This window comes from Nelumbo lutea, chromosome 3 (genome assembly GCF_056320005.1).
Source record: "Nelumbo lutea isolate HS-2025 chromosome 3, American lotus-T2T, whole genome shotgun sequence".
NCBI classification, from domain to species: domain Eukaryota; kingdom Viridiplantae; phylum Streptophyta; class Magnoliopsida; order Proteales; family Nelumbonaceae; genus Nelumbo; species Nelumbo lutea.
Genome location: NC_142686.1, coordinates 30,012,871 through 30,026,780, shown reverse-complemented (window position 1 = coordinate 30,026,780; position 13,910 = coordinate 30,012,871). Strand labels below are relative to the sequence as shown.

The window sequence follows — 13,910 nt, the reverse complement described above, 5'->3', positions numbered from 1 at the left end:
CTAACTGAGGCCAGGGCAGTTCAATGGAAGTAGATTGCCTCTTCGACCTAAGGTTCTGCCTAGCTGTTCGTAGTTTGGCCTACCAAGGTGGTGCTAAGGCTACTGATGCAGTTGCGAAGTGTCCGAAGTGGTTTGTTTACATGGTGCTGAGGTGTCACCCAACTATTCTAAGATGCCACATGTCATGATATCATTGGATGACCAAATTATCCCTCATCAAGCCCTATATATAACATTATATAGTATGTGTATAAGATATACTATACTCTATAGTATAAAATATTATATAAAATGTTTACTATAAGTGTTGTATTATAATATTTTTATATAAAATATAAAATACATGCATATATATACATGTGTGTGTGCGGGCTAAGCTGGGCTTGAAGTATTGGGCCCATTCTCAGCCTTAAAATTTGTTAACCTATGCCCAGGCCAGGCTTGAACACAAAACCTAGGCCCAAGCCTGGAATATCGGCCTGAAAATGATCACCCCTACTATGGAGGCTAAATGGGAACGATCATGGGCCAGGCTGGTTCCGACCAGTTCAGGCCCATGTCAGGATTTTATAGTGCATTAACACTCTTTTGGGACTGCTTAGGCCTGGACAGGCCTATGGATCCATTCCATAGGGCTGATAATATATTTGGGCCCAAGCCCAAGCCCAATTTGGGCGTCTGGGCTGGCCCATATAAATTAATAAAATAAAAAATTGGAAATTGGAAATTTAATTTAATTTGATAATAAACTAACAGAAATACTTGATATTTTGTTATCTATATATACCATGTATATGCTATAGTATATAGGTAACTATATATTATACCACATATGTTATACTATGTACATATATAGAGCTGATATGTATTTGGTAGCCACAGGTTGGGTGTGTTTTTGTTATGATAACACTCAGACCTGTCATAAAGCCTGACATATCATTACTTTTATTGGTCATCATTCATGGGTTTTTTTTTCTTTTATAATAAAGAATTGCCATGGTTATTATCTTTACTGAGTTTTATATTGACGTTAAGATTGTTCACTCAAATAACGGATGGACTAAACTTTGGCATCTTTTGCACAAAGCAGCCATTTTCAGTCTCAAACCTGCATTAATTCCCTTCAAACTTGTCAGCAGTGGCCCCTAAACACGAGTAGCTAATTATGAATTAAATAAAATAAATAATGCATTCAAGAGAGGCTTAGATCCATCATCCATTCTTGACTTCAAAATATAAAATAACGAGGATCATCTTTTTCTTTTCTGCTTTCATTTTCCGAAGACAAACAGATCCAACACTTTAAGAGCCTTTTACATATGAATGCACTTTTATTACTTTGACTACAAAAAAAAAAAAAGGTTAATGACAATGGGCGTTAAGGGGAAAAGCACCTAATCTCCTCATTTCCATGCCACGGAATCAATTTCATCCCTGGCCGACTTGTACAGCTCCAGTCTCTTAGCTATGCCCTCTCTTTTCTCCATGAGTGCTGGGTCCTCATCCAACATCGCCCCTAGCTGCTTCTTCTGTACACAAGGTCAAATCTTCTATTAGCTATTTTATGCAAGGTTTTTAATCTCAAGTCAAACGGTTCGACCATTCGAACCAAATAAATGGCTCATTTTGATAAAAAAAAAATAAAATTGATAAAAAACAACCAAATCATTTAAAGGTTTAAACTGTTCAACCACCTATGTCAGTGATTTATTGAAAATCATGATTTTATGTCATTAGGAATCAACCAAATTTAATTGATCTTTGATTGCCTTTTAAGACACCGACACAAACAGTCTTTGTATAAACACGCTTGCTAATCTTGCTGTTCAGTGGGTTTCATGCTTACCAATGACGAGAGAGAGAGAGAGAATTAAATTCAAGGGATTTGAATTTGGAAATTGTACCTCCTTTTTCCCAACTTGGCTGTAAAACTGGTTCAACAGCGACTTTTTTGCTTCTCGAACCTGACAATAAACGACTGCCTTTGGAATGGAACTTTTTAGTGTATCACAGACCATGCCCACGTAAGATGAGACATTAGATCCTGAAACCAATTTGCTCATCATGAGAGATTATAAGGCAAACGTACAATAGTTGGAATGCAATTGTTAATTGTTAGTAGAGATGATGCAATGCAAACTGCAAAAGAATGGCCTGCATACCAATCCTCCGGAGGTGGTTCTCTGAGTACCGATCCATGGTGGGTACCGTGGGATTATTTCCCTTCTCTGGCTCAACAGGGAGCTTCCGGAAGAATTCCACTGTCAGGTAACTAGCCTCCATCTCCACTAGACGTATAACCGTTTTCCGGCTGTCTTCACGGAATCTTTCCAAGGCCTCTGTCGCCGCAGCTGCTATGTCAGATTGAAGTGTCGGAAATCTCTTCAATTCCTGTAAATGCCACAACACACCATAAACTGGTGGAAGCTAAGAATAGTTCATGCTTTCATATCCACCAAAGATTAATGGTTTTGAATTCCAACAAACTTGCTGTTAAAAGAGTTGTTGCATATATATATATATATGATAGGTATTACGACTCTTATATGATGACAAGTACCTAAATATTTTTAAATTGAAATGCTAAAGCTGAATTTACCTCAACCTTTGAGTCAAGGAAATAAAAGGAAACAGAAAATCTGGCCAACCCGATCCGAACCTTAGCGTTGGGGTTGGGTTCCACAACTCAAATACTCAACCTGAGCAAACCTGGCCCAAATTGCACCTCTAGTGAGAATTACTACTCATATGTTTTCCCCTATCTAATCTAATAGATGTAATTAGGAGAAGTTAAATTCCATCCTTGGGTCATCAGCAACTGGTCAGACTAACACACAACTAGAACTGGGCTGAGTGGTCAACCAAATATTATATTGCCTTTAAGTGCCTAAATAAAAGAACTAAAACCAAGCTCATATCCAAACATTTTTTTTTCAAGGCCCTCAGGCTCATTTAATTTCACCAATAAAAACTGATTGCAGTAAATCCTCCAATATAGTAGAAAATAGCAAGTAAAAAGACCATTACCCAATGTCCGTCCCAGATATACAATTCACAGCTCGAGATTTTACCACTACACCAAGTAATATCTCCTTTAACTAATTGGTGGGCCACTTCTTTGCAGTTTCTATGGATAAATTGGACAATAATCGGAAAATAGTTCTGTAATAAAAATTGACAGTTAGCTAAGTTGCAATTCACCATGGTATTTCACTGTTAGGTTCCCCAAAGAACTTAACAATCCTTTCTGCACCAGATCTTTAATTCCCATATCAATTGCTATCTGTAATCCATCTTTCATAGCTATGGTTTCAGCCTCATATGAAGAACACACACTCAAATGCTTGGCTCTACCCACAATAAAGTTTCTAGCCTAGTCCTGATAATAATGTTAGTCCTGGATCCCTTACTTTTGCTTGTGCCACGAAGCAATATTTCAAAAAAAAAAAAATCAACCAGAGCCCATTATACCAACTTTGAATTTGAAATGGTAAGAGAATGAATTGAATGACAAGATTGATTCACTAAAATAACTATAATCAAGTCCATATTCTAAAATCCATCAAAAGGTGATTTCGAAATCCTGATTAGATTGGAAGTAAAAAGTGAGTAATTTCAATCAAAATTTGGTTTGAATTTTTAGGACTGTTTGTAAAAATATTCATATCAAGAAAAATTATATAGTGTTCAAAGAACATGCAAATTTTATATTAATAATTTGGGTTTTGATAAGAGAGAAGCCAAGACCCAAAGACTTTTTACTACTAGTAGCAGCAGCAGTAGTAGTATAAGAATAACAACAATACAACACAGGAACCTGGAAATATAATGGAAATCGTGGACTTTATGTCGACACTTGAGTCAGAACAAGTTCCAGATTTATTTTACTTACTTCTGTCTCGGCTATGGACTTCCGAACAAGTTCTTTCAAAATAAAGTGCACCTGAAGAAAAAATGAAAAAAAAAAAGTTAATTAAAATATAAACTTAATGATCTAGGTCTAATATTATTATACATGGGGATTTGATCGTTTTTATTAAAGGTGCATGTTGTCTTACAAGCATGATTGTTTAAATTGAACAAACTTAATATTGTAATTAATATCCAAACTTGCATGTTCATGAGATTTGCACACTTTTTCAGGTTAATGCATCATGATTATTCCTTTGAAGACTTTTGAAACACAATACTTTTTTAACAAAGTACCTATATATTTTTTGCTATTTGTATTGATCATTAGTTTCCACCCAAAGACATCCTAAGAAATTTAGATATGTATAAAGAAACAATAATATCACGAATATCTAAAATAAAAATGACAAAGAAACACACAGAAATCATATGCACCACCCATGAAGCCCTGAAGCAAAATTAAGACTTAGGAGAGTCAAGCCAGTAAAAACAAAATAACTAAATAATTGGGAAAAAATCTTTCATGAATACCAAATTATATTGCATTCCATGGATTGGAAGCAATAATAGTTCTACTTACCGAAAACCCAAATAGTAAATGTTAGAGAATAAATGTCTATTCAGATACCTCACCTAATAGCTTAAGCTTTTAGGTTGAACAGCTTCTTGAGATGGTACCAGAGCTTGTCACCCTCATTATAATTAATTAAACTTGAGCACAAGATATGGGCAGACTTGTACTTGTCAACAATTCAAGCCCAACGGTCTTTTGCATGAGGGAGAATGTTAGAGAATAAATACCTATTCAGGTGCCTCACCTATTAGGTTAAGCTTTTAGGTTGAAGGGTTCCTTGAGAGTAAATTCCCTGTCTCAAAATTAACACTAAGAAAACTGAAATGGTTTCATTCATATAGTACTAAAATAAGAGAATTACAGCATCAACTGATGCTTCAGCTGGGCCTTTAAAGAAGCCGAGAGAAGTGTCAATGAGCCTTCTGTAGCCTTGTTCTGGAGCAATCAAATGGGGCTGATAACCATCTGCCTCCGAAATAACTTTTCGAACATTTTGTAAAGAAAGATGGCGATCAAAAGGCAGCTTTTTCAGAGCAGCCGGTAGTTGGTTGTCAAAAACTCCATAAATCCGATCACCGCCAGGTCGCCTGAACAGCAAACAATATACTAACTACATAACCTTTGAAAGTATGATTGCATCAACTTGAGGAAAGCAAGAGAACAAGGTGAGAATTTAAGAGAGCTCACTTCTAAATATAGATAACATTTTATCACATCATTTTCATGTTATAGAGGTATGAATATATAAAATGGAATAATAGTAAAGGGCTTTTAGTACTTGTCAAAAGTATTTTCACTCTAACTATAACTGAAATCATGAATAGTAGCTTCTAGTTACAGTCATGGCAGAGAAGTAATACTACAGACCATCAAGTGGTAAAATATAAAGATAAAAGAGTAGAGGACCAAGTATTACTAATTAATATACTTCGGTCAAAAAAATCTTGGAATTAACAATGCTGCACTCTTCAGACATTCCTCCCCACAGGTGATGAACTTAAGAATCATGAGTGGCTCATAATGATCTCTCAAGGCTATTGCTGTAAGATGAAGTTCAATTCTTATTAAGGAAATTTTCCCTTTGATGTAGGGAGATTTACCTGAGCTACAATTTGCTTTGTCTATTCAGAAGAAGAAATTACGTATTTATAAAATCTCTTATGGGGGATCCTTGGACTTAACCACTGTTTCTTTCTAGCTTAAATTACTGTCAACTTAATACACAGTATATTCTTGAAAAGGTGCATTCAAAATGGATATCTTGACAATGGTTAAGTAGCAGGTATTGTAAAGAGATTGTCTCTATTTGGAAATAATTGCTTTGCAACAGAAATACTAGAGTTCCTGATCACATTGAACCTCGTTTCTTAACTTAAAACAATCAATCTGGTAAAATAATCTGTGGATAAATAAATTAAATAGTAATCTGAATGTAATAAAAACAAAACTTGGCTTATAGAACTCCCATATTTAATAAAAAAAAAAGGTTTTTCAATTTTACCCTCCATCTAGGTGTTCCCTGAAAATACGGTCAAATGCACGACACATCTCTAGAATTGTGTATAGCTGGGCCTGTATATTGAAAATTAGTGATGAGTAAAATCAGATTAGCAAACCATTTCATTATTATCAGTAAAGATAACTGATTCTAGCTAGGAAAGATATCGAATTGCTACCCCTCCCTCTGTTCCAATAGGCCTGCCAAGACGATCAAGTTCCGCATCAAGCTCATCAACTGCCTTATTTATTAAAGCTGTAATACTCGGTATTCTTTGCCTAATAACAGCCTCCAAATGCTGATAATAAAAGTTCCTCGTGGTGAGAAAGAATTGTAAATTCAGTAAAACTGGTGGAAGAGATTACAAAATCTACAGCAGATAGTCGTGATCCACCTGAGACAGAAGTTTTGCAAGATATTCAGAACCCATTTTATGTGCCAAGTGGCCATATTCAGAACTACTTTGGAAATATTCTCTCTCCCTTCGACGAGCAGCAATCATATCAACATTTTTGTTGATATCAGCTTGTGAACGGTTGACAATTCCAACCCAGGGATTCTGAAGCCTATACGATCTTCCTTCAAGAACCTTTAACATTCATAAACAACAAAAGATAATCATGTTTCAATACTGTGCACCTTGACCTTATTAGACTAAAGGAAAATAAGAAAGTCATGATATTTATTTAGAGGGATCGGGGAGAACATTTTATGGTGACAAAACTGTAAAAATGAACAACCGGTAGGCAAAATCTCTGATAATGATGTCTATGCTAATTAATCTATTGTATGATATAATGAATAGAAATAGCAAGTAAAGCCTGAGAAACTTATAAACAACTAAAACGAATCCTTACATCCAGGGCGTTGGTACCCTTGTCCATCAGATCAAGCTTTGTTAGCACTCCAAATGTTCTTTCACCTATAATATTTCCAGTATGTACTCAATGAACCAAATATTTCCAGTATGTACTCAATGAACGAAGCGACAAAATAACCAGATTATTATGCATCTAGAAACAGAAGCAACCAACTTTTTGGTACCGGATGGATCGACTTCTCTTGCAAGCTTTATAGCATCTGAAGTGGCAATATCTTGATTAGCAGGAGAAATGGCCAATATAATGCAATTTGGCTACAAAAGACATATCATTAGTAAAAAGAAACTCAGGATATAGTCAAATAAATGATTATGTAAATGACTAGATGGGTCCTTCACAGGAATGTGACCTTCCCGAGGTAAAGAGGGCAGAATGCACAAGAGTGCATCCCAAATGACAAAAGAAGGAATAGAAGATAAAGAAGGCATGAATTATCTTTAGAAGAAATCTCATAAGGTATCATTTTAGAAAAGAGAAATCCAAGGTCTCATCAAGCAATCACAGTGATAAACCACCATCTTCTTCACAGCAAAAATGATACACACAAGCGGGTGGACAGGGAATGGCACCACCATGTCTCACAAGATAGGAAATCTCCTATATACACCAAAAAGAACTACTATATTATCTAAAAACTCAATCAACTTCTTTTATTATAATAAGTTCCCCCAGACGGGATCTACCAAATGGCGGGTCCAAAACAATCCCTCTTGAGCTACTTAAATTCATGCAGGTACCTTGGTGATATGCAAGAAATATCAAATATGGACTCAGGACATTTTTCTTTAAGGGAAAATAATGAAGAATAGACGGAAAGAAAGTTGCATCTTCCAACACCTACGTACAAATGCCAGAAAATTAAATTTAGTGCCCTCACCTTTTCAACATAAGATCGGACCATGTTTTCAATATCTTCAACTATGCTGTCTGGCTGTCCCTCTGCCAAGGCCAAAGTTATCAGCAATCTTATCCAAAAGAAATTGAACAGCTCCAAAATGGTATAGTCAAGAAAATTACCAACGGCAACCTTTGTCAACCCAGGAAGATCTATGAGTGTTAAGTTCACAACTGCATAAAGTAAATAAACAAATAAACAATAGTGCACCTAACTAGCATAACATATTCATTAGGAAGTCCAAAAGATAGAAGGTCCATTTAAAAAATAGAAAGATGAAGGAAAAAAAAAAAAAAGACTCCAGAATTGAAGCCAAATACGATGCAGGTCTTCTCAGAAGTGCCGACCTGAATAAAATATTATGTTTTCTTCCAATTTAACAAGAGGATTATAAATTGGTAATATACATTATCAGATTCAAGGCTCGACATCATATTAAAAATCTCAAGCACATTTGCTAGGACTAGGACGGACTAGGTTGACCCGTTGCTTCATCAAGTCATAGTGCATGCCAATATAGGATAGGGGAGATAAATGTTTGTTTATGCAAAAGAAAAACAAATTTTAGCTGTATTCATGCAGTAATTATTATATTTTGTTTCGTAAAATTAGCATGTGTATACCAGACCATCAATACAGAGAAAAACATGTAGCACTCAACCTATTCCTATTGATGATAATTAATAAAGCAACTCAAAGCAACAAATAAATGCAGAACAAAAGACAAGTATACTCTAACCATTTGGAGAGTAAATGCTAAGGTGGATCGGAATATTTGATATGTGCTTTGTTTTCCCAGTTATACGATCAGTTTCATCCTGAATCTCCTTACGCACCAATGCTACACAAGTAAAAAGAAAGTTCACTGTCAGCTAAAAAAACTAATTTTTTGACTTGAAACTAAGGTTGCAACTTGGGCCGGGTTGGCCCCAACCAAACCTGAAAATTTTTGGTTGGGTTGGGTTGGTTTGATATTCGGGTTAGGGTTAGGGCTGAAATTCATGAACCCAAGTTTACTTCGGGTTGAGTTAGGGTTGACCCCTTAGCCAATCTGACCCAACCCGAACCCGACTCTATAGTACATGTCATATATAAATATATGTTATATGTAATATATAGCATATATTGATTTGTTTAGATGCATGATATTTGTATACCTCCCACCACATAGTATCATGTATTTCTCTTAACATAATCAATTCACTTAATTGTAATGAGAAAGATTAAAACCTTAATAATATTATTTTATGTTTTTTTTTTTGAAAATTTTATTCTTCATCTCCTCTATGTTGTTTTCTGCCCAAGAAAGATCTATCTTAAGCCATAACTCATAATAAACTATGATTATTTCTAACACTTGTTTTTTCTGAATTGTATATTAAAAAAACCAAAAAAAAAAATGTCAACAAACAAATACTAATGAAAGATAGGATTAATATATGTAGTAAAAGTTGAGTTAAGATATAATTAAGATATGTAATTTATGGATCATTGCATATATTAAAAGCATACAAGATTTAGTTGTTAATAACTCTTAAGAAAAAAATCTCAGAGAAGCTCTCGGCCGAGACCTCCAAATCGTCAAATTTATCACATCTGACTATTTTCATTCCATTGCAAAATTCACATGAAAGATGCATTTTCAAGTAATCCTAAAGGGTGAACAAACATTGGATCCGCTACCCAATGCTAAAGAAGTTCATGGTTTCACCATGAATCCAAAATAGAATACTTCAGCTTACACAAGAAGTATATTCTATTAATCCATGTGGAAACAGAAAGACACATATTCCCACAGAGTAATTCTACAAAGAATTTCAAATGTTTGCACATAATGGGTTTTTAAAAATGGCCAATCCCTAGCTCAGCATTGTAAATACAGTGGTTGTACAAATAGGGCTTTTCCATCATAAATTAGACATGAAGAATTGAAGATTACATGGGCTGATTCTAGCTTCTTGATTTCCTTGCCTAGCTTTATAGAATTTCGATGCATTGCAATCAATTTTCAAATTAGAAGCAAATGCCAATTTTCCATAATAAATAAATTAATTAAATTCTTGTTGATTAAGTTGAATTTAAGTCAAAATGTTTAAAGCCACTGATAATATATTTAACTTAACCACCAAAACTAATTTTGGATATGGTGACCTGCACCATACCATCCAAGAATTCTCAAATGCCAAACAATGTTATATAGAAAGAAAAAGGGAAGTTTGGAATACTTGAAACGAGAAAATTCTTCATCTAAAATTCAATATACCAAAATCAGTGAACTTCTTCTTTGGAGTGTGAAGGAACTCTGCATACTCTGACTTCCCCTCTTCTGTCTTGTGAAGTTGCAACACCAATGGCCTCCTTGTCACAATACCTACATATCAGAAAATAATTAATTAAATAAATAAACAAATGGCAAATAGAAATGCAATATGAAAGGCTTGAAATCGAAAACTATATACAATACAAGACAACTCCTAAGACAGTGAATTGACGATTACCGGATCCACGAGGCAAGAAATCCCTCCCAACAACGCTTTCCAACACCGAAGATTTTCCCGAACTCTTGATTTCCACAAACAACAAGAAATTCAAAACAGAAACCTTGAAACCAATCAAAACAAATGATGAGAGCATCAGAAGAGATAGAACCTGGCCTCCTACAACGGCGACCGAAGGAAGCGCTTCCCAGAGCGACATTCCCTCGCCTCCATGATCACCTAGAACGGTGCAGGCCCTCTGGATCCTGTTCACCAACCCAATCAAGCTCTCCATCGTCGCCATTCTTGGATCCAAGCAACTGAAGATCTAGAACCTCTTCCAAACTGAAATAAGATTTGATCAAACCGAGATAAGAGAATCGGCAAACGAGAAATGAATGATTAAAAAAAAGAAGAGGGAAAGCAATCGTGCGTATACTTTTTGTAAGAAGAAACTCACAGAATTGAGTGGATCCAAATGCAAGAGGTTGTAAGCTCAAATCTCTAAATTGAGACGCAGTTTGAGATTTTGTTTGTTTAGGTGAGGGATGTTGCACCCGCCATAAGCGTTAGAGAAGTGATAACTAATGTTAACTAATCTTAGTTAATCTTATTAACTGATCTTATTAACTAATGTTATTAACATTAGTTAACATTATTAATATTAGCTAATAATCTTATTAGTTAACATTATTAACTAAATAATGTTAACTAATCTTATTAGTTAATAATGTTATTAACTAATCATTATTAACTAATAAGATTATTAATAACATTATTAACATTATTAATAAGATATTATTAACAAACTTATTATTAATATTATTAACTAATAAGATTAACATTATTGTTAATAATGTTAATAATAAGATTAACTAAAGTTATTAGTTAATAATGTTAATAATAAGATTGACTAATCTTATTATTAACTAATAACATTATTAACATTAGCTAATAATCTTATTAACTAATAAGATTAGTTAATAATGTTAATAATCTTATTAATATTATTAACTAATCTTATTAACTAATGTTAACTAATCTTAGTTAATAATGTGTAAATCACACTCATAACCCCATTATTTTGTTTCATGTGATAAATTTGATTAATAATTTGTAAATCATGCAATGACCCACTTTATCTACAATGAATCTTTATTAATTAACTAATTGAAAGTCTTAATTTTATGGTGAGTGCATGTAACTAAGCGGAGGTAATCACGTATTTGATACTTCCTTCTTTCTAACTAAGAAGAGAGACTATACCTGTTCATGGGCGGTTCAACATGCTCTTAATTGGACTTGGACATGAATTTAAGTTTGTGGGCTTGAATTTGGGCTTAAAACACCAAGTCCAACTGTTTTGGGGCTTAATTCGGGCTTTCTAAACAAAAATCCAGTTTGAGTCTGAGCCCAACGGCCCCAACCTGATAATATATTATACAAAAAAAAATATTTTATATAATATGTTGTTTTTTTGTTCATCTTTTTTTGCAAGTCATAATGAAATCTTTCATTATTTTTGGGTTTTGAGGTTTTTTAATATAAATAAATCAGTTTTGTTAGTAAAAAAAAATTTCAATTTTTTGGCTGAGCTCAGGTCAGGTCTAGGCCTGATGATCAGGTCAGGCTCGAACTCAAGCCTGAATGTGTTTTGTCAATATAGAGGCAAAGCTTGGCCCAGCCCATAACAGGTCTAGAAGAAGAAGAAGAAGAGACAACCACAAGTCTAAATAAAACGAGTCAACCACATCTATACTATATTCTAAAACTAGTGGGGCCCATGTACAGGATTTGTAAAGAGAAATTAAATTTTATTGTTTTTAAATGGACAATAAATTAAAAAAAATTATTAAACTTGTTTTTTTTTTATTTACATTTTTTTTGAAATAATTTTATTCTTATTACTTTTATTAAATTTTATGTTAATATTTTAAAGTTTTGTTGTATCTATCTATCCACCCCATTATTTGAAGTTTGAGTTTAGATGTCTTCATATTTTGATCAAAGTTATACATTTTTGTGATATAGCCCACCTTATCATCAAATGAAGAAAATGAAAGAAAAAAAAAAGTGATTTCCAGAAAGTGCTTTTTTCTTCTCTCTAATTGTAAGTAAAATGGTGTGGAAGGTCTTTATCCAACGAGTGAGTCGTAATTGAAGGCAATCAAATGATTTTTCTAATTTTCCATAAATAATCCCTAAACACACTTCAGCCCACTTGATTCATTTTTTTTTTCGACATCCATATATTTCAGCAAAAAGCATTGTTAAGTAAATTTGAGGTTAGGTGCACTCTGTGAGGAGAAAAGCCCGATTGCTCTTGGGGAAGGAAAGATACTGGCAACTTGTAGACTATGAAAACACCAATACAATTTGACATAAAATTGTATAGTTCGTTGTATAGATAAATGGTTCAAACACTTATTGGATTAATTTTGGGATTATAGCTGATAAGAGCAACTTTTGGATCTTATTATCAATAAAAATAATCTTTTTAACATAATTTTTAGAATAGGGTAACTTTCAAAAAAGGTAGAACCATTGTTCATCTCCTTCCTCCTTTAGACCATCGAACAAATCTCCTCACCTCCGGTCTTTATCTTTTTTTTCCTCCTTTGATGGCTATGAATAGGGGTGCAAGTCGGGCGGGCGGGCCGGGTTTATGGTCAATCCATGCCCGGCCCTAAAATTTGGGCTTAAGGCCTAAGCCCGAGGTCAAGCCCAATTATCCCAACCCAAGCCCAGCTCGCCCTGTAATTTGATAAACTTAGGTTGGGCTCGGGCCCGGGCTAGCTCGGGTTGGGCAATGAACCTACTCTAAAATTATACATATATAAATGTATTTATGCTATATATATATATATATATATATATATATATATATATATGTATGTATGTATGTATGTATGTATGTATATAGTTAGGCTAGGCTTAGGCCTGGTTCAGGCTACCTAAGGGCTAGGCCCGAGCTCAGCCCTAAAAATATAAAAGCCCAACTTCATAGGCCCGAGGCAAGCCCTAGGACTGAAAATCCAAGCCCAGCCCATGTAAAATTTCGAGTTGGGTTGGTTCGGGCTTGGACTGAGCCCGCCCAAGTTGCACCTCTAGCTATGAAAGAGCTTCATCACCACTTCCCGAACCCTTGGCCCTCATTTTGGATCCACCTCCATGCCCAAGATCGTTGGAATCCTATACTAAAGATCCTTGAGAGAATCGATAGCCGAGAATTCGGAATAGCAGGGAACAATTACTGGTTACTCGATGGAGCTCCTATTACAAGCCAAAACACCGTTAAAAGAACTGAGGTCTGTGTTAGGCACAGTTCCATGAGTCTCGGCAGCCTCTACATAGAAGAGGCTGGGGAGAAAGTATGTGTTTTCAGGAGTTCAAAGTTCAAACTATAAAAAGAAAGAAAAACCTTCGAAGGTTGAGAGGTTCTATAAAAGAAACACACACACACAGAGATTTGGCATCTTTCGTGCCTACCATTGCATGAAGCCATGAAGACTAACCGAAAGAAAAGAAAAAAAATAATCTGAATAGAAGAAGAAGAAGCAAAAAGAGAAAGAGAGATAGAAACCATTTGTTCGATGGCCTAAAGAGGAAGGAGATTAACCGTGTTTCTACCCTAAAAAAAAAAAAAAGTTATCATATTCAAATATTATGTTAA

General features: G+C 34.6%; 1 protein-coding gene across 2 annotated transcripts; it reads right to left on the bottom strand.

Annotated features, from left to right (window-relative positions):
• Positions 1–1,166: 1,166 nt before the first annotated feature.
• Positions 1,167–10,799, bottom strand: DL1C (DYNAMIN-like 1C). Of its 2 annotated transcripts, none has more exons than XM_088975151.1 (17): positions 10,698–10,799; positions 10,410–10,582; positions 10,259–10,322; positions 10,024–10,131; positions 8,500–8,601; positions 7,883–7,933; positions 7,743–7,804; positions 7,029–7,119; positions 6,842–6,906; positions 6,379–6,573; positions 6,163–6,282; positions 5,988–6,058; positions 4,848–5,073; positions 3,893–3,943; positions 2,163–2,391; positions 1,905–2,044; positions 1,167–1,529 (listed from the first exon to the last, which is right to left on the bottom strand). In XM_088975151.1, the coding sequence occupies exons 2-17, from the start codon at positions 10,539–10,541 to the stop codon at positions 1,404–1,406; spliced, it is 1,833 nt and encodes a 610-aa protein (XP_088831277.1). In that variant the 5' UTR covers positions 10,542–10,582; positions 10,698–10,799; the 3' UTR covers positions 1,167–1,403. The 2 variants fall into 2 exon arrangements, with proteins under 2 accessions (XP_088831277.1, XP_088831276.1); XM_088975150.1 differs by having other exon boundaries at positions 10,677–10,780.
• Positions 10,800–13,910: the final 3,111 nt, after the last annotated feature.